General features: G+C 38.6%; 1 protein-coding gene and 1 long non-coding RNA gene across 3 annotated transcripts in view; one reads left to right on the top strand and one right to left on the bottom strand.

Moving 5' to 3' along the window:
* The window catches only part of slc6a11b (solute carrier family 6 member 11b), a 22,220-nt gene extending 5,574 nt beyond the window's left edge, over positions 1–16,646 (bottom strand). The window contains exons 1-9 of one of the 2 annotated variants that reach the window (XM_027020350.2): positions 16,422–16,646; positions 15,824–16,060; positions 14,867–15,001; positions 14,595–14,735; positions 12,279–12,360; positions 11,236–11,368; positions 8,430–8,564; positions 3,664–3,767; positions 3,136–3,260 (exon numbers count right to left, since the gene is read on the bottom strand). In XM_027020350.2, coding sequence (XP_026876151.2) covers positions 3,136–3,260; positions 3,664–3,767; positions 8,430–8,564; positions 11,236–11,368; positions 12,279–12,360; positions 14,595–14,735; positions 14,867–15,001; positions 15,824–16,046 — 1,078 coding nt within the window. In that variant the 5' untranslated portion in view covers positions 16,047–16,060; positions 16,422–16,646. The other variant, XM_027020351.2, reaches the window with a different exon arrangement.
* On the top strand, positions 16,628–25,611 carry LOC113583800. Its single transcript, XR_003411339.2, has 5 exons — positions 16,628–16,703; positions 17,515–17,614; positions 21,572–21,993; positions 22,105–22,194; positions 23,411–25,611. It is a non-coding gene; the product is annotated as an uncharacterized LOC113583800 (long non-coding RNA).

The raw sequence follows: 25,611 nt of genomic DNA, 5'->3' as shown, positions 1-25,611 counted from the left end.
ATTTACACACACACACACACACACACACACACACACACACACACACACACACACACACACACACACACACACAATTATAGGGGAGGAAAGTCTCAGTTTTATAAGCCAAAGGAAACAAATTTTCCAAAAATTAATGTCAGTAAATATAAAGAACCAAATGTTACCATCAGTAGCTATATAAAAAATGTGTTACTATCCAAGCTCATCAGATATTAGCATGCTAGCCTACAGTCTATACAGCTAAAGCATTGTTGAAAGGTGAATTAAAGTACTGTATGTATTAGGATGTACATTTAAGGCTTTTCACAGGTTCAAATCCCAGTCTGAAGGAAAAATTAATTTATAGATTCGATAAGGATTCAGTTTGAAGAAAATAAAAGGTTTGTGTGGATTTCAATACAGAGAATTATTATTTTTACATGCTCATAAATAAACATCACTGCACAGCTCAGCTGACATCCAAGATATAGTTGTTCTGAACAGAATGAAGGACACTAAGCAATTAATGTCAGTAAATATGCAAGAGGAAGTTTAATGCTGCTTATAGCTGAAACAAGGTTCTACAGAGCCAGGAATACAGAAAATCTCATTTTCACTTAAGTAAGATATCGATCAATCAGCACATAAGAATTGTTAGTTTAGTTTAGTTAGCCCTCTCTAGTAGTGCCAATAGCAATGAAAAAAGCGTGAAGCCAACACAGGATTGGTTTCAGTGGTTGTTCCTGTCAGAATGAATGGCCTTGTTAGGATATCCTCTGTCTACCTAGATATATCACAGAGACTTCATTAAAAAGACTGAACTGTCTGTTAAATTATAATTACATACATCTTTAGTGTTTCACATTTCTGGCTTAGAAACAAGCAGTTTAATTATCACCCGATTAATCTAACCATGTTTGGAATGTGCTCTGACATAATAGGTTGATTCATAGGCCTCTAACTCAAAGCCTAAAGTTGCAGGTTCTAGGTCCTTCACAGTACATACAAGACTCAAACATTAGATCTTTGAGATCTACAGGTGCCTTGCCACCATACTTTCTCATGCCCATACTTAATGAGAGGCAGAACCATTGCTATGTTCTTTACAAAACATCTTTCAAAAGGCTCTTTGTGTAGTTTCTCTGATTTTATGAGTGGATTCTACTGATAAGAAACCTTTTGCCAAACAACCCTAGTAGACTGTTATTTGGGGAGAATTCTGCTTGAAATAAAGAGATGAATAAATTTTGAATGGGCTCATGGGAGAAACAGATAAAGGACTCCCTGATTTTAGGTCAAAAGGTATTAAATTAGAAAAGAAAAAACAACAAAGTAAATACCATTGTAAGCCGGATCTCCAGTACATTTTTTGCAATTTAAAAAATCTCTATAGAACACTGTGGCTGATGTCATGAGTTCACTGAACCCATTTCTGCCCAGGTACAAAAAAGAGAAGAACAGGATATTAAGATCATGGAGGTTCTACAATCATGCTGGATTAGTGAGCTCACAATGGATCTGGAGGTGAATGACAAGAGTGAGCTTCTGCTGTGTTGAGTCTGACTGGCTTTTCTTGTCTGAGGACCTCCTTCAACATCATTTTTGCTGTCAGAGGAGAATCCACTGCTCAAATAAATTTTGCCATTTTGAACAGACTAGCAGAACAAGTTCCAACAAAAGCATTTGGATGCAAATATAATGGTTAAATGGTAGAGCAAGTATAACACTGAACACATCCTCTCTCACTGAAGATGATCTTAACACTATGATCCTTTTGGGATATGCCGACTAGTGCATTCAGCGAAGCTGCTAAAGCACAGTCTCTAACATGGATCTTTTGTCTTCGGGTGTCAGCTTCCCTAGAGACTGTTGTCCAAGCAAACATGGACTGATTTCTGTCACCAAAATCAATCTGTGCCATGAGAAGCAGAGCAAGCTCCCGAAGAGTGAGACTGAGAGGAAATTATGTGAACATGTGAACCAAATACCAGCCCTGGAACCATGCCAGTATTACAGTATTAAAGCACAAGGTTCAAGGTTGGGGCTAAAAGGGTAGCCTCAGCACCTCTCAACAGTTTAATTCTAATTAATTTTTAATTCTACACAAAGGAAGATGCAACCTGTGCTCTGCTGGCTATTTCCATTCAAAGCCATATCTCAGACTGACATTGTTGTTACCCAAAGTTCATGGGTCTTTCCTCTGTGTGATCCAGTTAATGCTAACTGTTCAGTGCTCCCCAGAGGAGGATGGGGTTTTTTGAGTCTCAATATTTTTTCCTCATACCATCTCAGGGAGTATTTCCTACCAAACTTCACCCTGGTAGTGGCTCTCTGGATTTTTGTAAAGCTGTTTTATGGCAATGTGTATTTTCAAAATACAACTGAATTTAATTGAATGCATGCCAGTCCCATATAGCTCCTTCACTATAATATCACCTTCCCCCCCCCCCCAAAAAAAGTTATATAAAGTCCTAACATGGACACTGTGTGGGTGATGTTAAGCAAGTTACCACAGGAACACTTCCAGAATAGCTTTGCAATTGAATCTCACGAGATTAGTGATATCTGAAGCATAGGTTCTCAGACCATTTTAAATGTCAACATTTGAATATTTACACGTAACATGTGTTACTTATGTTTTGTACTGAATCTATGTAATATTTAATGCTTTAGATGTTATAATTCTGCATTTTAAAGATGGTCCAGACTTTTTAAATATGGTCCAAGTTTACATGTTTTATATGGTGGTTTCACATAGTGTGTTGCATGGTTATTGTAATCAGCATGAACTAAACGTGATTTCTTCTCTTTTAAAATAACAGTGTTTTGTATACATCCCCAGCCCTTCATATTCTACTTTTTTATTTGTGGAACAGTAACAGTGTCGTATGTTAGTCTTACATATGTAACACAAATACAACCATTGCACACCTATAAATAAATGATTTTTGAAAGCCAAATGGGGTCCCTCAAATGCACTGATTCATCTGTGTGGTAAATAACATAGTAAATAAGTAATGTAAATCATACAATAAGAAAGTGTTTTGTACACATATCAAGTATACAGCAGGCCTTCTATCAGACACAATGCATTATGATGCCAGTAGTCAGTAAAATGATACACACCCACACATACACACACACGCTCCCACTCACCCGACTCTGCCACAACCTCGATCGGCACATTCTGTTCATAGGCCATGAATCCCAAGACAGAGAAGATTGCAAAGCCTGCTACGAAGCTTGTGCCACTGTTCAAGCAGCACAGCATGATGCAATCCCTATAACAAGGACAGAGGATTCAACATGAGCTGCAAAACACTAAGAACTGCTTACATTACTGGAATATGTACAACCGGGTCCTCCCTGTAGTTTCACACAGACCTTCTCCGTGTGTGTGTGTGGGAGTGTGTGTGATTTACAGTCTACCTTATATCCTAGGGGTGTGACTTGGAAAATTGTCAAAAATCAAGAATTCTGAATTTTGTTTTGACAGTCTTTTAATTAGTCTTTGCAATGGCTCCCTCACACATGTGCAGCTACTAAATCAGTGTGCTTAACATAATTTATGTCTCTCAAATTAAAATGTTCTTTAGATTTCTCTGGACACTATTTGGTGCCACCTTTGGTGCCACCATCATGTGTCATGTCCACATAGCCAGTTTTACCAAACACAAAGCCCACCTGTAGCAGTTATTGTTGTAGCTGTTGTAACTACCAAGAGCAGTCAGACAACCCAGACAGATGGCATAGGAAAAAAAGATCTGAGTTCCAGCATCCACCCACACCTATGAGAGAATAAAGATATTATGATATTACTTTACATGCTAGTCTGATCTTTGGAAATTATTTACAAAAATGATTACTGCTTGCATAAATATATCTTATTTTTATAATTTTGGCCAATTGTACACTTTAAGATTTTATGCTTAACACCAGAAACCAGAACAGTACTATCACTACCACTACTGCTACTACTACTGTTACTACTACTACTACTACTACTACTACTACTACTACTAATAATAATAATAATTATTATTATTATTATTAATATTATTATTATTATTATTACTACTATTATAAAAATGTATTAAGTAGTTTTGATAAATGGGATGCAGTATTTTTAGAGATAATCAGTGTGTTTAATCTGTTAGAAACTGTTACGGATAGATTAAGATAATTCTCATGTTATTGCAACTGTTTTAAGGTCAAAATCTATGTAAGATTAACTTTATAAACAGTTCTAGATTTTTCGTTAGTCTTTCAATCTATTCACATTGATAGACTGTTTTGACTCTGTGCATTCACTAGAATGTTTAGAGATTTAGAGATTTGCACCACATATATCTGATCCAGAAACAACTGTTTCAGTATATAAACACAGTTCAGCATGGTAAGAGAAATTAAATTCTAAATACACTTCCTGGCCAAAAAAGATCACCACCTGGATTTAACTAAGTAAATGGGTAAGAGCCTCCCATTGGATAATTACTGCATGGGTGACTGTTTCAGCTGGCAACAAGTTATTTAACCCTAACCGATGCCGTGAGTAGCTTCTCATTTGTTAAACAACCATGTCAAAAGACATCCTGTGGTCATGGAAAAGATGTGAATCTGTTTCAGAAGGGTCAAATTATTGGCATATATATCAAGCAGAGAAAACATCTAAGGAGATTGCTGAAACTACTAAAATTGGGTTAAGAACTGTCCAACGCATTATTAAAAAGTGGAAGGACAGTGGGGAAACATCATCTTTGAGGAAGGAATGTCAGAAAAAATCTTGAATTATCGTGATAGGCGATCACTTAAACATGTGGTGAAATCAAATCATAGAAAAACAACAGCAGAACTCGGGGATATGTTTAACAGTGAAAGTATGAGCATTTCCAGACGCACAATGCGAAGGGAACTCAAGGGACTGGGACTAAACATCTGTCTAGCCTAAAGAAAACCACTTGTCAGTGAGGCTAACTGGCAAAAATGGCTTCAAATTGCTAAGGAGCATAAAGATTGGACTCTGGAGCAATGGAAGAAGGTCATGTGGTCTGATGAGTCCAGATTTACCCTGTTCCAGAGTGATGGGCACATCAGGGTAAGAAGAGAGGCGGCTGAAGTGACGCACCGATCATGCCTAGTGCCTACCATACAAGCCTTTGGGGGCAGTGCTATGATCTGGGGTTGCTGCAGTTGGTCAAGTCTAGATTCAGCACTGTTATGTGCCCAAAGAATGAGGTCAGCTGAATATACTGAACAACCAGGTTATTCCATCAATGTATTTTTTCTTCCCTGATGGCACGAGCATATTCCAAGATGACAATGCCATGATTCATCGGGCTATAATTGTGAAAGAGTGGTTCAGGGAGCATGAGAGATCGTTTTCACACATGGATTGGCCACCACAGAGTCCAGACCTGAACCCCATTGAGAATCTTTGGGATGTGCTGGAGAAGACTTTGCGCAGTGGTCCAAATATTCCATCATCAATACAAGATCTTGGGGAAAAATTAATGCAACTCTGGACAGAAATAAATGTTATGACATTGCAGAAGCTTGTGGAAACGATGCCACAGCGAATGCATACCATAATCAAAGCTAAAGGTAGTCCAACGAAATATTAGTGTGTGTGACCTTTTTTTTTTGGACAGGCAGTGTATAATGTCAATTTGAACAGGCTCAAAAAGAGGAATGGAGACATTTTTGAAAAAAGGCTAAAATATATGTTAACTCAACATTTTAATAGGGCAGCTGTATAAATGTTGCCGCTATGAGACAAAGAGTAAAATGTACACACTTCCTCTCACCTTAACCTGCCTATCAAATGAGTCACATAAGACTGAGTTACTGAAGGAAGTGCTTTATTAAAAACACATGTAAACACAATTGAAGCTTTTTCTGGTGCCTAACAATAACGAGATTACTGCGTGTATGTAAGTGTACACTGACAAGCATTGAATGCAACACTGCTTGGCAAATTCATAGGATATTTTGAAATGTGCATCATATCCTTTGAAATGCCATATGCAGAGTTGACATGCCTTGAATTAAGTGATTATGCTCCTGTGTGAGGAGGGTGTAAAAAGTTGGCCATAGTTTGTCCGTCGATGGCAAATATGCCAGTACCTCTTTAAAATGCCCTCACATAACCATTGAGCCGCTAATCTCTTTTACTGGGAAAACAATTGACAACTCACAGTATTTGCTTCCTCCAGCGGGTAACCAGGGCAACCCTTCTGACCCCACAAACACAGAGCAGCTTCCCTCCAAAAACATCAATTCTATGGGGATAGTCATTTACATCCCTTCTGTTTCACACTAGGTCTCTGTGGATGTGCTAGTTTGGCTTTACTTGGGCATTACGCTACATTATGTAGAAGTTGCTTATTGAAGTTGTGCCTAATTTTCAGGTTTGTTATGTTTTGTTTGGGTTCGCAGGTGCGATCTGAAGTGAAAGAAATGTTTTCCTTCTTTTTCTTAAGAAAAGAAGCTTTTTGGGGTACTAAACTGAGCATCCTGTGTAAATGAGTGCAATCATGCTACTTACACTGGCACTTCCTGCAAACAAGCTACAATGTCACCACTGTTTTTTGCTTTCAAGTTAAATTGGAAGTCACTAGATTAAACCCTTGCATCAAGTTTTCATAGCAATTTGGCAAAGGAGTGCAAAAATATAACATTCAGCTACATCAACAGCATTTCAAAATTGAAATCGCTGCTGTGTATATGCTAGAAAGCAAAAGGAACATTTACCAGCAGCTAATGGGACTGGGGATCATGTGCATTTTATGTAAGTACACTTTATGCAACAAATGACACAAGCATGCTGGAGCCTACAAGCCATGCTAAAGAAGAACTGAGATACAGACAATATTTTCAAGATCTGTTAACATCTGTTTCATTTTCCACTCAAATCAGTGTGTGTGTTCTCTTCCAGCTGATGCCAACCAGATTATAACTGTGTTTGGCCTAACATAATGTCATTTTCCCTAAGGTATTCCACTGCCCTCTGGCCCAGCATCCAATACCAACACAAGATTTCTAAATGAGAAACAAGAAGACAGGCGAAGAGAATTGGATACTGTGGGAAGGAGAGTTGATGGATGGTGCACAGCAGACCTTACAGGGTAGGAACAGACTGCTTATTGTTTGCATTGAAACCTAAATATTGGTGTCCGGGACACTTCCATGCAAATGGCTGTCCTCTCCACCCTTCTTTTTCTGACACCCCCTTTTCCCTTCTGCATGTTGACCAGCATTTTACCTCCCTCTCACTTATGTTTGTCTGTAGTGGTGAAACTGTAATTGCTAATGACACACTGACTTAAAGGCTTGAGTCTCTGCATCTCATTTTTTGCTAGACAGCAAATGTAGTCCTCTCAGAAACAAAATAATACTATCAGGAACAGGCCAAAACATGTACTCTATTTACCAGAATATGTTATTGGAGAGCATCACTTTTCAAGGCAGGGTCAAATCTGTCTCTAACCAAATGTTAAGGTAAATCTCTATGGCACTCCATGAAGCATCCAATTTGTTTCTTTTATGACTGTACATGTAGATATTTAGTGAAATGAGCAGTCTCTAACAGAAAATGCAGCTTGGCACTGACGCAGTGAGTTTCATCATGGCTAACCATTGTGAGCACACAACATTTTGAGTGCCTTTAACGCATTGATTTTTTGCCGCCATCTCAACAGATTAGCGAGCGTGGTCTCTGATGTGATGGGCCCACTGAGAGCAATCAAAAAGGATTTGCTAGCGCAATAGCTAGCTTCATACAGTTTGGACTCAGAGCGTGGTTACCATGATGCTATTAAGAGATGCTTCTGTACAAAACCTGGGCAGTTCCTATTACATGCCTGACAGCAGACATGGTTAGTTATAAGAAATAAGATATGCCATTAAAAATGAATGGAAATTATATGAAATTATAATATGGCTTTTCATGAAGTTGTACGTAAATAATGGACATTTTTCAGGGACTATTGTGTATCTATAACTGGCGGCATTTCTATGGTCCTTGTACCTTAAAGATGTCTGTCCTCTGTGTTTTTCTAGAGTCATCAGTTTCTTCTGAAGCAGGGATCAGTTATCTCAAAGACTAATACCATTGCTAAGCAAGGATACCTACTAATATCCCCAGGCCTTTCAGTGTACAGTGACAACAAATGCAACACCATAGTCAAAATACTACCAAGTACTAGTGATCCAAGTACTACCTTTCAACAATCAACATAATTTTAAACTGCTGGTCCTGCTTAGATGTAAACCAGGGAGCTGTTGGATTGAAAACCAGTGAAAACTGTAGCAAAGGAGCATCTACTGGACTTTGCAAGTGCAAATATCTGTATAAGGCACCACTGCTTCGAACATTTTAACACAGAAGTGGATGTCAAAGCCACTTAGGAGCACACTGATAAAAAGGCAAGTAGGCTGAGGATGGTTTTTACCTGTGGGTCCGAAAGCCGAGAGATGTCAGGGTAAAGGTAGAACTTAATCCCATCTGCTGCACCAGGCAGTGTGATCCCTCGAATAAGCAGGATTACCAGCATGAAATATGGGAAGGTTGCAGTGACATATACCACCTGCAAAAGATAAGGGATGATTGATTTGCAGCACTTTTAGATGAATGAAAAGTTATGAAATGATCAGTTTCATGAAAATATAGATATAAGCATTCATGTTTAAAGAAAACACTTTTTACCATATATAATACATTTTTCTAATATATGTCATATTAACTGGAAGAAGTGGTTTGTTGGATGTTTTACAAGATAAAACAAGGATGAAGGAACAAATTAATACAGAGAGAGGGTTTCTTTCACAAAATTTCAACCAAATTTTAGTGAATGGGATTTAAATGAATGAGGGGGCATGAGTGGTGGGAGCCATGCTCTTGAGGTGATAAGAAGGGGTTAAGGAATTCTCTGAGATCATGCCAAGCAGACAGGTTCTGTTCTGAAAAGCCTAATTGAGAGCTGACTGAAAGACTCATTCTCAGGGGAAGCGAAGAGGTTCAGCTTGAAGCCAGAGGTTTTAATGGAAAAAGCACTCAGCACCATGTCTCTCACAAGTCTGTGCACAAAAAGGACAGAAATAGAATGCCCAAGTGGCTACCAGGTTGCAACTTGTCAACATGATATTCATAGTCTATATCATTGCCATGTCTCCACCAACCACTGCAAGAGTTCTGTCTTCTGAAGAGCCAAATGGATTTGATTCTTGTGAGTGAAACAGGGCATTGTACAAGCAGTGGCTGAACATCGGGTCATGGTTTTGGGCTCAAATATATGTCTGAGCCATTAGGCTTGGGGTTTCCTAGCTTTGGTAGCTAATGCTACTGCAGAAACCTATTCAAGGTTCTCAGAAAATGAGTTCAGCATATTGAAGCTCTTTCAGTTTCATGAACAAAACCACCCTTGGGGGCGGCACTAGGTTCTTGTTCTACTGGCGCTCAGTCAAGACCATGCGAGGACAAGACAGGGTCTGAACAAAAAAGCCTTCTGCCCTGTTTCCTCCCAGAAAAGCCCAACTGGGATGTGTTGGCAGTGTGGGAAAATTGTGGCAAAGCAACTTACAATTACCAGTGCCTTCACTTTGACCTGGGCCATTTACTGTACTTTTAGATTACTTTTACACAAAAAGAAGGATAAGAAGTATGATTTTTGCGATTTAACAAGTATACTGTCCACACAAGTGCATAATCAATGTTGATTATCTACGTCATTTACAATATCTTGGTTGCTTGTTAAAGAAACATTAAAGTTTTGTGCAAACAAATAACTATCCCTCCTACATCCTGTTTAGACCAGTGCACATTTAATTGTAGCATCAGTTTGGGTTAATACTATTCTTGCACCATAGAAGTAAAGAGTGCACCAGATTAAAAGAAAGAATGGGATGCACAAGGTGTGAACAAGAAACAGAAAGCCGGGAGGCTGTCACATAAGCAAAAGGAATATCCTTTAATCCAGATGTACCTCTCAGCATGAGACTGGGAAAGCCTGCCCACCTTTTAATTCATATCCTTTACAATTAGACTAATAATATGATTACATGTATAAAACCATGGCCACTGCACTAAGCAAATCCTTTGCTTGGCTCCTAAATACACGTGTGGGGTTTCCTCCCCCCCAAAGAATGAATAGGACAATGCTTGAACTCGCCATGAGCCTCTGAAACATGCCGGCATTCTCCCAGTTCTCCCCCAGGGTGAACATTTAAGCCCCCAAATTCACAGGTCAACCCCACGCCATAAATCTGCTGCTGGCTTATGTGAGAATCGCCCGCGTTCACAAACAGCCACAAAAGGCCTGTGGCGCACAGCTTAGCAAAGCCCCCTGAATGCTTCACTCTGTATGGCCGTCAAACGGAGGGAAGAAGGCCTCGCACTAGCCGCCATAATTCCTCCAGAAGGAAAGAGGGGAGTGAAGAGCTTCTGCATGCTCCTCATGAACGCTCTACTTTCCCCTCAGTGAATACAGAAATCAATCTTGGACTGGCTGCTAAAGCCTCACCGTGAAGACGCATTCTTCCCCGTTACTTCATGGCCAAACAAAAAGCCACTTCAGGAGATACAGGCCTCGCTGCCGAGCTCTTTTCTCCTGGACCTGTACAATGTGAACCCATTTATTTTTCCCCACACATCCCTCTTCCTTTCTCCTCGCTTTCTTTCTAGCTCATTGAGTCTGTTAGACATTCTTAAAGGCTGCTAAAAGAATAGCATGCAGAGGAAGGCTATAGTGACTGGGTTTCGACGACTGGCAGAGGCATGAAAGCCCTCATAATGCAGTGGATCAGGAGTACAAGGTGAAGGGAGAGGAAGGCCAAACTTGTATGTTTGTTCCAGACACAGGGATCGTGCATTCATGTTTTTTGCTAAAGAAATAGAGTTTTATAATAGAAGTGTGTTGTTTGGATTTTACCTGGTGTTATGCTTTAGGTATTGGTTAATCATTATTCATTCATTACCCTAAATTGGAATATAGCCAACTAAACATACACTTGGGTTTAAATCACAAGAGTTGAAAAGGAAAGTAAATACTTGTTGAATGCTGAAATAGTTCCAAACTAATAGCAAACAGACACAAGGTGATACATTTAACCATGCAAGTTCCAGTTTTGTTTAATAATTTACTCTGCATGGAGATTGAAGTCCCCACCGTTTAATTTAATATCTTTTTATCTCTTTCTCTCCCCCTCACACACCACCATTCCATTACAAGGCAGGTTTCAAACAATAACAATCATTTGTACCTTGCCAGTTGACTTCGGGCCTTTCCATATGCAGAAATAACAAATGATCCAAGCCACAAGAAGACACAGAGCAAGTTCCCAGCGAAGCTTCCCCACCTGTTCAATTCCACCAGATATGCTAAGGACACGGCGTCTGAAAAGAAAAATATAATATCCAAAGATGTGTTAATATTACTGGTACATATGAAAAGAAGTGTATAGCTTTATCATTTACTAGGTGGATCAAAATTAAACCAACATGTTCATCCTATGTTGGCTTTTTTTTTTTTTTTCAATTACCACACCACTTGCCTGTGAAGATTCTGGTTAAAATAAAATGCTCATCTAATTTTGATGAAGCATATGCTAGGTGAATAAAAGCCATGATTTTGTTTCAGTCCCAACCATGCTGATGCCATTCATCATCTTTGACATGTCCTTGGGTGAGATCCAAGGCCCCTATCGAACCAACCTCTCCATTCAGTGGCCAAACTGACAGCTCCTGTGCCTCCTAGTACTAAGGTTCTGACTACTCAGTCTGGGTTTTCCACCATGCAGGAGCCATCTGACTGCTAAGGCCTAGCCTGTGCATGGCCTTGGCAGCCATACAGGAATACTGTGCTAAAAAACAGATTGAGTGGGGCCAAATTTGTGTCTATACCATTTCTAGCTGTGCGAGTGCCCTTTTGATGCTTGTTGACAACGGCAATGCAAAAAGAATGACAAATTATCAGTGAAAAAGGTTACGTAGTTGCATGGAATAGTAAGCAGTGGCCAATTGCTCAACAGATGTGCTGTGCCAAAAACTGTCTGGCAAGCTTGCATGTCTCTGTGCTTTGTAACTCCCTTTGCTTTTATGCTGATGACACCAGATATATTGTAAGTGGAAGTTGCTAATAGTCTTGCAATAGGGCTTTCTCTAGGAGTGTGAGATTATTAGAAAACAGTATTGTATAAATAAACATTATTTCCGCATATATAGTCACCCACTTCTGACATTTGCCATTTTATTTTGACAATTATTTTCGGTATTGCTCTACAGAAGGAATTTTAAATATACTCACTCCCAAAATTCCATGACTGGTGAGGTGGCATAGGGATTGGTGAGGTTTGCAATGCTAGCATTGTTGAAATCCACACAGTTTTCTGAGAGAGAATTACATAAGATTACGTCACATTATGTAGGCATATATAGAAAAGGATAATTTGCGAATATATATATGTATGTGTGTGTATGTCAGTGGTGTGCAGTCAGTCCAATCTGGGGTAACTTTACGTGTTTCTGTTTACACCACAAGCACCGTGGCGAGCCCGGCAAATCGCAGCTACTCCGCAAGGATTGCTATCTCACACCGGGCACACGACTCACTCCGGTAATCCGTGTGTTTAGGGACACAGTGACACGATAATAAAACATATCGTAACTGCGCAGTAATGGTGCGTTTTCTTCGCATGGTTTAGTTTAAAACAGCTTTTGCTCTGAGTAGTTTTGTCATGGTTATCCTTCGAAATGTTCAAATAATGAACCAGTAAAAAATAAAATGTTACCTCTAGTCTAGACCCTTTTCGAGGTTCGTATTAATGTTGCTGAGTAAAAATCTAGCCTAGGCTAGTTGATTTCTGTTTTATTATAGCTTGTACGATATAGCAAGAATGCTTAATTTTGTATGGCTTGCTACGTATTTTTGCGTTTGCCGCGAACATTACTAATAAGGTGCCTTGTCCCACACCCACGCTTTTTACACCCAGTGTAAAAAGTTACATTGTTTAATACAGGAGCATATTGCCTTTTTATATCGTTGTGTAAATGGGCTGTATGTCTGCCTAACCACTAGCCAGCAGAGTACACACTGCTTTTGTTTTGTGAACTGTAGTTGCATTTTAAGGACTACTGATCTGCATTTTGGAATCCAAACAATAATTTAAAAGTGCAACTGCAATGATTCTTCTTCACGTTATGAAACAGCCATTATTCTGACACCTAGTGGCCTGGATGTTTCGGGGATTCTGTACTGAATGTCTTGGGACCCCTCTATGGAACATAAACTGGTTCACTCGAGGACGACAAAGCAATATGATTCTTCATCTCATGTGAGCAGCACTAAGTAGAAAGATTTTAACAATAATAAATAATAACTTTTTGGTAACTAAAACCTTTTTAATAACTAAAAGCACTACTAGCCACTGATGTCTCTCTCTCTATATATATATATATATATATATATATATATATATATATATATATATATATATAAATCTAATTCCAGGTGAATAACTGCAATGTACTCTAGTAAAAGATGTAGATATATTAAAGATATTAAAAAATGCAGTGATGCATTGAACAGAGGTCTTTTATCAGTTGTACAAGCAAAGTACTTTACTTGCACAGCTGATGAAGGACCTCTGGGAGAGAGAAAGAGAGAGAGAAATCAAACTAGTTATTTATAACAAGGTAGTCTGAGGACACTAACAGTAGCTTGTCATTGGGCCGGAAAGGGTGTTAGAGAGACAAATGCTGGCCAGGCTGTCAGTCATCATGAGCAAACCCACACACCCCTTCCAAAAAGGAATCAGTGGACAGTAGAACACAGTGGCCAAAACAGACTCCTCCTGCCTGCTTCTGTAACTACCTGTCTGTATAACACCATCCTTACCTTGTCTATGGACAGTTCATTTCTCCACTAACTCAAGTACTTTCATCAGGTTCTTCTAAACAACTGCTCTCACTGGTTATAATTATTGTTACTATCACTGCTATATTTTCTCATATCCAGCTGTCTCATACCTTGTACATTTGCACAGTACTGATGTACTGTCCGTACATCAGCACATGCAGGACACTGAGGTGACATCTGTATTCTTCAGCATATAAATATACTCGCACAGTATATTTTGAGTACATCTGGCCCACTCTAATCTGTATATTTGCATATCCTCATAGCTGTACATCTGATACATTTCAAATTCTTGATAATCAGTACATTAGCATCCTTTTTGGAAACTATATATATATATTTTATAGTTATTTATGCTCATACTTATTTTCTGCACTTTAGATTTATTTCTCTGTTTATAGTATGTATTTATTTTTGTTCATGTTATACTGCTGTTCATAATAAATACATTTGCCATCTGGGATCAATATGATGTTATCTTGTATTCATGTCACAATCTTGTTAGTTTCGTTACATGGACAATTCAGATTTTGCAGCTTAGGTGTTTTATATTGTTTGGCAGGAGCTATGACACTAGCAGGCAAAAAACATCAACTTCTCTACTAGTCATTGATTTCTGGCTTCCACTCCACTCTGTGTAAAAACCATCAAAAGCTGTTTTCATGTAATAAGAGTTGTGTATGGTTGCATGACAATTGAACCCACCTGTGTTCCAGTAATGGCCACAGGAGGCCCACGGTAGCTCTGTTGTGAAGCAGTTGAACAGGTAGAAGATAGCCCACGCCAAAATAACCACATAATACACATTCAGGTGAGCCTCAATCACTTGAGTCGCATAGCCAATACCTTAAGAGAGACGTTTAAAGAAGTTCACTTACAGATTCAGTTCTTAACCATGGTTGGCTTTAATTATGAGTACATATATTGCATAGGTTAAGGGAATACGCAGTCTGCCAAAACATATGATGTTGACTTGCCTTCAAAGAGCGGACATACTTTTCGCCAACATGTGATTCCACCCTCACTGGTGAACTGGCCGAGTGCTGTCTCCAAGAAGAACACAGGAATCCCACAGCAGACGAAGAAGATGACATAGGGCACAAAAAATGCACCTACAAATAGAAGGTAATCACTCAGGTGTAACGCAGCTCTGTGGGAAGATATCTTTCATTACAACAATAATGCTTCTGTGGTCTTGGTCATTTGACATAATTTGAATTTTGTAAAGAAATAGTTTAACCAAGATGTGACACTTGCAGATATTGCTGGTTTTTGACTCATTATGTGATGAGTCAAAGGGCAGCACTATCTGCTGCCCTTTGACTCATTGCAGGAACCTTATTTTGATATAAACCTTAAAGTTCTTGTTATTAATGGGACAATTATAAAACCTGCTCACTTATACTCACTTATTCACTTGGCTATTAAAACACCCTCCTCCCTTTACTAAAGATTTTTTTAGAATTACCTAGTTTACACTAAGGTAAATATTTTTTACACTGGATTAGTTTCCCTTGTTTTGAAGTTCTGTACTTTATGCATATATTATATGAACATCTCATGGACTAGTAAACCTGTCAACATCTACTTATACTATAAAGCAAAGTGTTTGCTTTTGTGAGTGTTTTAGGCATAATCTTACTTATAACACAGGTGGAACAAAGAGATATTGGTAACAATATTGGTAGCACTGTGAAAAGGTAAGGATAGCTATTGAGGTATCCTTAGAAACTATGTTAGCGATGAAATAGCAGGGGTGGTTGCAACTCAGGAGAACGATTGTTGTGCTAGAAAGGAAATTTGCTGCCTCATTCATTTGGTAGGTAGACCGGAGGAGCATTTAATGACGGAAGGTTCAGAGTGGTATCAACTCTAGTAAAAGCATTCAAGTCATTGTTAAAGATTAATGAATGGACAAGTGTCTGCACTCTTACCTCCTCCATTCTTGTAACAAAGATATGGAAACCTCCAAACGTTGCCAAGACCGATAATCTCTCCAGCGACTGACAGCACAAACTCAATCTTATTGTTCCACTGTCCCCTTTCGTTCACCACTTTTTTGTCGTTGCTGCGTACAAGGTTGGTATTCGAAGCTTCAGCGTCCATTGTATCGTCTGGTTTTCCATTTATAATCGGAATAGTCTTTTCGGCTGTCATGACGTCCTAACAGCCTGAAACAAATCGATTAGACCTTTCGTTGAGCTGCATGCCTATACTGGAAGCAAATTAATCTTACTTCGAATTTCTTGAGCTGGTTGTATAAACGCATTACTAGTTGGATTAAACGAAAAAAGTGCAGCAGCGCGCATACTGCACAGAGAGCCTCAAGATAAACGAAGTCTGAGGTGCCACCAACAACCGAGCGCGAGACAAAAGTAAAGCGCCTCAAGCTGCAAATTCAATTAAACAGGGTGTGACATAACACTTACAGCCAGAAGACCGCCAGACTCACCTCTGATAAAACCAAGATTCACGGGTACTCCCCATACCAGATGAAAGCTGAACTGGACAAGATGAAGAGTCATTACTCACCAGTATAGGTTGTGCAGTAATGCCTCCTTGGCTCACGAGATGATCACCTGCTATTGATCTTACGCGACAAGGGTAGGTTAAATTGTATCCCGTTTGTAAAAATGAGAAAAAAGAAGAAAAGTCTAGATCCGTTCTGAATGAAAGAATGGTGATCAGATTCGTTATATGAAGCAGTCTTCGGTGTGATTCTGCTAGTTACCAGACGATGGATAACTTGCTACTGCTGTGCTTCAGACTCAGCGATTTGATCTCAAACGCCTCTCACTGGAAAAGAGCCATGTGGTAACTACACTTGCGTCCTCTGTAATTTACCTCACACTTAAGCTCAGCTAGACCCATCACGCTAGAGGTGGATGCTGCCTCAGTGCTGTGTAAGTAGGGTTTTGTTTAAGCATTTAACCTTTAGCTATGGCATTGGGTTAAAATTTGAGACAGTGTCAACAAGATGTTTTTCCAGTCGAACATTAGCGCAAATTGCCCCCCTTATGTTTATTGAAAATGTAATGTCTCTAAACCATACATGCACATACATTTGGTCAGAATAAATCTAGTCTTTTCAATTTTAAATCCTTTAAAAATGCAATTTAGTTGCAGACAAGGCTGAATATTGAGAAAACCATTGCCTAGTTTTGCAATCCTTTGTACCAAAACCCAAATTTGATCACTCAAAAATATTTTTGCTTATCCCCAAAAGACACATGAATAAAATTTTATAACAACTTCATATCTATATTTTATTGAACCTTGTGTTTTCATGATTTGTTGTTTTCTTTTTAAATGTGTCCTGGAATTTGACTAGACATGTAGAATTTATTTTTATGTAAAATATTCCATATGTATATTGAAATAAATGTATGAAACTAATAAGGACTAAACTCTGACTGTATATACAAAGACTCTGTTTCTAATCTATCAGAAGTTACATATGGATTAATACATACAACACATTTCATTAATCTCCACAGCCTTTTACATCATTCTGAAACACACTGGTAACTTTGGATAACAGCTTCAAACAGCTAGTCAACAAATGTTTCTTGCATACAGCTTAATGAGTCTCATGGATTAGTTCACACTTGATTGCTTCTCTCAGCAGGAAGACTTGCGTGGATGGCAGGAAACCCCTAGCTCCCCCAGTGTTCCATGTGCCATGGAAAAGGGTGACCTACTCACTATGCACTGCTCAATTAAGGGTCAGTTGTCATTTTAACTTGAAAGAAGTAGGACACTGCATAGAGAGTGGCCACCAAAGATGCTGACAAATACTTTGTGCTCTTTTGAGTCTAACCATGTTGATGTCTGCCTTAATGTCACCTAATATGAGTCTGCATTTGAGTTTTTGTATATGAATCAATACAGCTAATGTGAACATAAGAGTATTTGCCAGCAAATTGATATGATATCATTTAAACCTAAAGTGCTAACAGCTCAAGCCTATATAATTACTATATAATTGTGCAGTCATAAAAGTAGATAATAGACTATATACATGGAAATAGACTCTTTGTTTTTAAGATTCTATTGCTAAACTAAGCTGTGTATATTCTTAGCCTATTCTTAGCCCTTTACCAAGATGAATGCTACACACGCACAAACACACAAAAAGGTAAAAGGGCTTTCCTTTGTTGTTTGACCAATGTGTGATAGTACTTAGGGGCTTAACACTACCATTGCAGAGAGATGTGAGTCAAGTCAGGATGGAGAGGTTGCTAGGATACAAGCTTTTTTTTTTCCTTGAATGCTGTTCTGCTACTGCAAAGGGTAAATAGATGTGCTCTCACTTGCCTTTGCTTTTGTGTGTTGACCAGAATGGGCAGATACATTAATCTTCAATAAAATCCCAAATAGTAATTTCTCATATGCACAATGTAAAGGTGGCAAGTAGTCAATGTTATAAGATAGTCATAAAATCTAAATAACAATATTCATGTTTTCATGTATACATATTGCAAGCACTTATGCACACGTGTGCACATGCATATGCACAGACATACACATGCACACACACACACACACACACACACACACACACACACACACACACACACACACACACACACACACACACACACAAAATACATACTACATATTTGTCACCTACTGGAGGTGCTGTTTGCATTCACTGCCCCTACCCAGCTCCAGACATGCATTTCAAGCTCCCCAGTGGGAGGCACTGTCCCACTCCTAACATCAGAGCCCAAAACAATCTGTATACAACAAAAGAACAGAAAACATCTTGTGCTTAAATCCTGGACTTCGGATCTCTCACCAGCACTCTGCCTGTTCAGGTTTAGAGTCAGATTTGTTAGCTTGATTACTAGCTTGGCTTTCAGTGGAACTGACCCCATGAGCCATTATAATGCCTTACAACAGGAAGTCTCCCAAATCCTCGCCAGCTGCCTTCACATAAATGCCCCACATGCCACTGTTTTACGCATTTAGCTACCAGATCAAACAAGCTTAATAACACTGAGTAGCACTCAGTAACACTGCTCAAATTTCAAAGAAGAAATTGGTTTTAGGTTTTATTTTGCGGCATATCTTAACATAGGTACTTGTCATGTGAAACAGTGGTTCAATATATACCAAATGCTGTATTGCAGAAGAAGACTAAATAATATTTTTTGACATTACACATGAAATTAAAGTTTTCTGAAACACAGAGTATACCTATATGTAATAAATCCTTTTTATTACATTCTCTGATAAAGTCTCAATTGGCTACATGAAGGCTCTCTATAAATGCTGCTGAGATACCCATAGACAACAAATTAGAAAACCCATCATCTCGACAAAACTCCTCTGGAGGGTATAATTCAGGTTAAATATGTTTGACTTCTTCCTCTACTTTGAAACTTCACCACTCAATTGGATGGGGAGAAAGCACACATACATGCTTGTGGATGGTGACATATGAAAGGTGGCCCCTTGCTAAGTATTCAAAATAGCCCTTTTAAAGGCTTTAGAAAGCCACAATGATAGAAACAAAATGAAACAATACAACCCCTATGTTTATTTGGCAATCTCATCTTCAAGGGGGAGGATAATTACCCCATGTGTCCATTTATTCTAACAAACAATGTGTGGGGAAATTAAGACAAAAGGATGGTGTGGGAAGTAAGGGCACAGACTGAAGAGGTATGAGCAGGAGAGAGAGAGAGAGAGAGAGAGAGAGAGAGAGAGAGAGAGAGAGAGAGAGAGAGAGAGAAAGATTAAAATTAAAAATCAGTTAAAGGTGGGTAAGAGGGTGTCAATATAACTTGCATGAATAACTTAATGTTCTTCAACCACTGGCTTTTGACATTGATGTTTTGAATTAGAAAGTGTAGGATGTTCTGTAGTATTTATTTAGGTTGATTTAATGGGTTAACATTGTAATTTCTTAATATTTTTATTTGCATGTCTTTGTTTTTATGTCTTTATTGGCTAAAAGGCATATGAAACGCATGGCAGCAGTAATCCAAAATACATCAGTAAATTTTAATGTTTAAATTACTTTCAAGGAACGTTCACCAGCCTAATATATTTTTGAGGTGAGGTTATCAAACTCTGTGCCTTTCTGTATTATTGATGAACTGTAGTATAAATGCAAAATTTAATTGGTCACCAGATAAATAAGATCTTCTTCAGATTAACTACCTTTGGCCTAAGTGAAAAAACAGTGTGTTTAAATTACAGCTATCTATAATTATTTGCAGGAACCTTTTAATTACGACACTTTAAGTATTTTATCATTCATTTGTTATGGTGTAATAAATTCAGTATCTACAATATTAATAAGAATCTAAACATAATTACAATATAGTGGAAATTGTAATATCAAAACATACTGAATATAACTGTTAAGTATTAAATATATACACAAATGCTTCCATGTAAATCTAACAGTTTGCTCCACAATTAATTGTTTCAAATCCAAAAGATTCTCAGATGTGTTAAGCAAATAGTCATGCCTGAAATTGCTTTGAATTTTTCTCTCTCCCATAGTACTGGACTAGTAACTAAACAGCAATTTGTGAGCACAGTTTTTCAATTAAGAGTTAGAAGATACAACGCTAAAAAACAAAATGTTTATATCATAATCCCATAAAGCACCCTATTCTTAATGGAATACACGGGCCTTCTAAGTGCTGTCCCAGCATGCCTTCATATCACCTGATCATAGCAGAAAGTAAGCAAATACAGCAAAGGGAGGAAAAAGCATCTTATTTTAATGCATCTCAACCAAAAAAGCACATCAACATGAATTTACCATATCAACACAAACAGCCTACAAGATGTCATATGCCTGAAAAAGCATGAATTTAAGAACCACATAAGATTACCTGCACTGCTAGCACCATAATTCATGACCACTAGCAATCCTCCTGTGTGATGAACTTGAATATGCTACCTTCATTCTCCCATGCTGTCTCAGAGGTCCCATGCATAGAAGTGGTAGTGTGAAATGCTGCAGGAATCACCTGCTTTCACCTGTTGACCTATTCATTTGTGCTGGGTCCTAGTGCCCTACCCGTAGCACATCCACTCGTGTTTCTTCCATGATTCCTTGGTTTGTTTTAAGGTTGTACTGCACCTTTCAAGTGCAGAGATTTTCCTCTTGTAAATATAATTTCAGGAACATAGGACTGTGTAATAGGTTGAGGGACTGGAGTTTGTAATTACATCTGAAATATTTAAAATGTATTTTTTTATAAACTAATATAATTTTAGCATCTAAATTTATATGAAGGTGCATTCCAAGGAAAAATTCCCTGGGCAAAATTAAGGAAGAAATCTTGGTAGGACCAAAACTCAAGAAGAGACCCATCCTCCATTGGGCAGCCCAGCTAGTAACCAGTCTGTGCTTTGTTACATTATGTTTAATCCAAGTAGCCACTTAAATGTAGATGTTGGAGCCTCGGGTTCTCTAGTGGGTCTAGGGTGGACGGGCTGTTTCTTACATAGCAGCATTAGATCATCTACTGTCAAGTCTACACTCAGTCTACACTTTTGTGTTGTTTACAATATGTCATGCAAAAAACTGATTCCTGAATACAACCATTGTCTTGTTAAGCATGGATTAGGAAACAGCTACAAACTTAACCTTGGTGCCGTGGAATGTGATCAAGAAAAAACATGCTGATTTATGGCAACTGTTTCTCTTCTAGGTCACTTTGGGAGCTTCCATCTTCTCCTGCAGGCTCAATGCAGGCTCTCTGCAGTCTGACTCTCTATTAGGAATGAGGTATTGCCAAATGTGTACTTTAATGCCCCTCACGGATTCATGGGACTAGGGATGCAAGATGTATTGCCACTGAGACCATAACAATTAGCTCAATTGTTTTTATGGCAATCAGAAGCCTGTCTCTTAGCTGTCGCCTAGATGTTACTAATATACTAATATTATCTCAGTGTAGTGTGTGTGTGTTTGTGTGTGTGATTCCTGTGACTGCATGCCAAAAGTATTGTAAAGTTGTAATGCCCCAAGTGCTGCAGGGCGAGGATTCGGACACACAGGCTCTCTTGACGAAAACAGACATTTATTATACACACACGAAGGACAAACCTATCGGCACTCACAGAAAACCAGGTAGGTGAAAACAGACAACAGGTTACAAACATAGCACACGATACTATCAAGAACATGAACATATTGTCGAAAATGAACAAAGGCCGACAACCCCGTACTCTTCTGCAACAGTTTAAATACATGCAGACATTAGACACGGAAGACGGTGCAGGTGTGGTCGCACCATGTGACCAGTGGGACTGGGAGCTGTCTGTGACAAAAGTAAGTATTCTGCTAGGGGTAGAATATACTGTGACTGAGATACACACACACACATGTATATATATATATATATATATATATATATATATATATATATATATATATATATATATATATATATATATATATAAATATATATAAATATATATATATATATATATATATATATATATATATATATATATATATATATATATACACACACACACACACACACACACACACACACACACACACACACACACACACTGCAGCAAAAGATTTTAAACAATGAAGGTCAGAGATTAAAGGTATTAAACACTGAAGTCCAAATTGTATCCTAAAAAATACTCAAGCACTTAACAAGGAAAGCTAGAATATGATGCTGGAGAATGAAATGTCCCCAGGTGATTCTAATAAACGTGCTTTATCGATTTCAAATTATAGGACCTTTTGGTCGAGCAGAGGTTTTGGGACAAGTATATTTAGACTTAGACTTATATGGAACAGTATTAAGGATAACGTATGTCAATGTAGACAACAAAGCACTCTAATAGGTTGTTCTGGACCAAATTCAGTTAATTTAAATGTTTTAAAAGTTATTTATGCCAGCATTCTCTAGTTCTTTGTACTGAAGTTCATATTTTCATATTAAGTTCATAAGTTCATATTTTAAACATCTTATGATCAGTGCAGTGTGTCATTAAGATGCAGCTATAGGATTCTCTGAGGTATGGAAGCTGCAGCCGTGACCCTGAATGAAAATCTATCACCCATTATTTTTACTTTTTGCGTGTGCATTGTTGCATGACTTATTTTCCATGATCACCTGCCGATATGTGTGCCTCATGTCATCTGGCTGGATGATTTCTTGGAAGCTTTGCAATGAGATTTTCTATTTATGGAACAGGACACTGTTCTGCTTCTTTCTTTGGCAGAGAATCAAACAGTGTTTTATTAGTGATTTTTTAAAATTGCATTGTATAAACCTAAACCTCCATTGGATTAGATCTGTCAAAACTGATTTATATTTGTTAACCAATGCTCTTCCAAAATTTAAATCAGTACCAATAATTATAATACAATGGCCCATGTTATAGAAATAGGAATCTCTGTTAAAGAATGGGGTAGGAATTTTCAACAAAAATATATTAACTACAACAAAAACAGCTTATTTTAGTCAAAGAATCATCCCATACCCTAGTGCTGGAATCTCATACTGTGTTGTCTTTGTTAGACATTTTTCCCAGATGCAATCACACTCCTATGAGGAAAGAATAGATAAGTATATGGATGGATGCATAGATAGAAGAAAAAAGACATGGAAAGGCAGGAAATGGAGTATGTCCATTCCACTGCGCACAGTCTGGGGCGAGCGAGAGGAACAGCTTGAGCCCAGCAGGTGACCGGCAAGTCAGCTGTCAAGCTGCATCCTCCATGAGGTTGAGGTTACTCCTGTAGAATTGTCACTTAATTACCCCCACTGAGGGAGACTAATCATTACTGTTTTATGATGGGAGCAATACATGCTAATGTGAGAGGTTTGCATCTTACTTCATGACTGGCAGTGTCTGCCACAAGATGGCCTGTGTTAAGTCACTGGAGCTCTCCTCCCAAGTCCTTTAGAGGTAGTTTGGAAATGATAAAAATGTTCAGACTCATTCTCAGGTGAAGGTGTTGTGGGGTGGTCACGTGCACTATGAAATGGCATCAAAAAATTGGTGTTTTTATACTTCTTGTGCAACTGTCAGCTTCACAGACTGATAAGTAAATGACTCATCTCTTTTTATTTAGGCATAAATGCTAAATCATGTGGGGAAAATGTGTCACTTATTAGCTTTGTATTGGAAGTGGGCCAGACTTAACCTAACACTTCATGCCAACAGCAATGTTTATGTGATCATTTATGCCACACAGCTGACCAAACAATTCACTGTGACTAAATCACAGCTTACTTTTCACATTTCTCATGGCAACATTCAGAATTATCATTACAACTAATTTTGTTGTGATTACTGTTCCTCAACTGTGGAACTCTGTGCTGACTTAAGGAAGTGGTTTGCAACTTCTTGCCAGGCTAGTCTGCTTTGGGTTTAGAGCAAAAGCGAGTTCATGGCATGGGTTTCAAAGGTTATGCTAAAACCACAACCAGGAGCAACTACAATGAAAACAGTGAACAAGCCTGGACAATGGAAGCTTTTCCTCAACTGGGACTAAATCTTTTTTTCACCCTCTCTTTTTCTTGTGGTTGTGGTGGTGTTGGTGGTTCATAGGAGGGGGGGGTTGTTGGGCCACTCTCTTCGTTTCCCATGTCATTCCCACAAATGGGCTTCCCTAACAGGAACCATAAGGTACGCTGATCTCATTAGAACAATTACCAAAGGCCTGCATTTTCCAGTCCAGCCTTTAAAGACCCCAAGGCAATGTAATTTCAAAATCAATCCGCTTCCAAAAAGCACTAGTGTTGGCACTTTCTAAAGGACTGTCAATTACCTCTACCTCCACTGGGCAAAGGGAAAGCAGCATGATTCAAGCAAGCCTCAATAAAGGCCCATTCTTCGGCGAAATGAGCCTGCGCATGGACTTGAATTCATCCTGCATTAATCTCAGCCCGCCTGTGGGAGCCCACTAAATATTCATCGGCTGTGCCAGACCCAACACTGCATGCAAATGGAGCATTCCTGACGTGGAGAAGCTTTATCTGTTTGAGCTTGTCGGCATTCTTCAATTTTTAACCACTGCAAAATATGGCAGGAAACCCTATGAGGTTTGATACCGCACTGCCCCACCCTACCCTTATTTCTATAAGACTAGACATAGTTAGCAGAGCCATCCTGAGATCTCCAGTGACTAAAAGCTGTTTAACTAAGCGACAAGCAGCACAGCATGACAAGAAGGCTAATATCCCTCTCGTTACCCTAATTCCCTACATAGAGACAATAGCTTTGTTAACAGTCTGGATTATATGTAGTTGGCTAATTTTCACTGAATAAAAATCATGGACAAAAGCTATCTAGAAGCTATCTTCTTGCCAGGAGAACTTTCCCACAACTTACAAATGTTTTCCCCCTATGCAAGGTTTGAGGAGTTAAAAAGCATCAGTATGTTTATACATTTGATGCAAAGCCAATACTCCTCACAGTGACCCCAGGAAGTCTCAACACATTGAATAAAGTGTCCATAAGCAGTGACATTTTTACCTTGTATGATTAATTACATTCCATGGCAACTGTCACTGCATATGCTGTGTCATGCTGGAGCAATGCAATGTATGAACATGAGTACAATTTGTCACTAATGGAGAGAAAGAATCAATCAGTGTGTTGTTGTTCAAACTGAACTGGATCAAAAGCGTTTGGGCTTCCCAATCTCATTCTGATGCAGAGCATATCTTTTCTTGCAAGCAGGAGGCCCAGGCAGTCTTAATTGTTGGCTAAA

The sequence above is a fragment of the Electrophorus electricus genome, chromosome 20 (genome assembly GCF_013358815.1).
Source record: "Electrophorus electricus isolate fEleEle1 chromosome 20, fEleEle1.pri, whole genome shotgun sequence".
Lineage (NCBI taxonomy): Eukaryota > Metazoa > Chordata > Actinopteri > Gymnotiformes > Gymnotidae > Electrophorus > Electrophorus electricus.
This window is presented reverse-complemented; position numbering and strand designations above follow the sequence as displayed.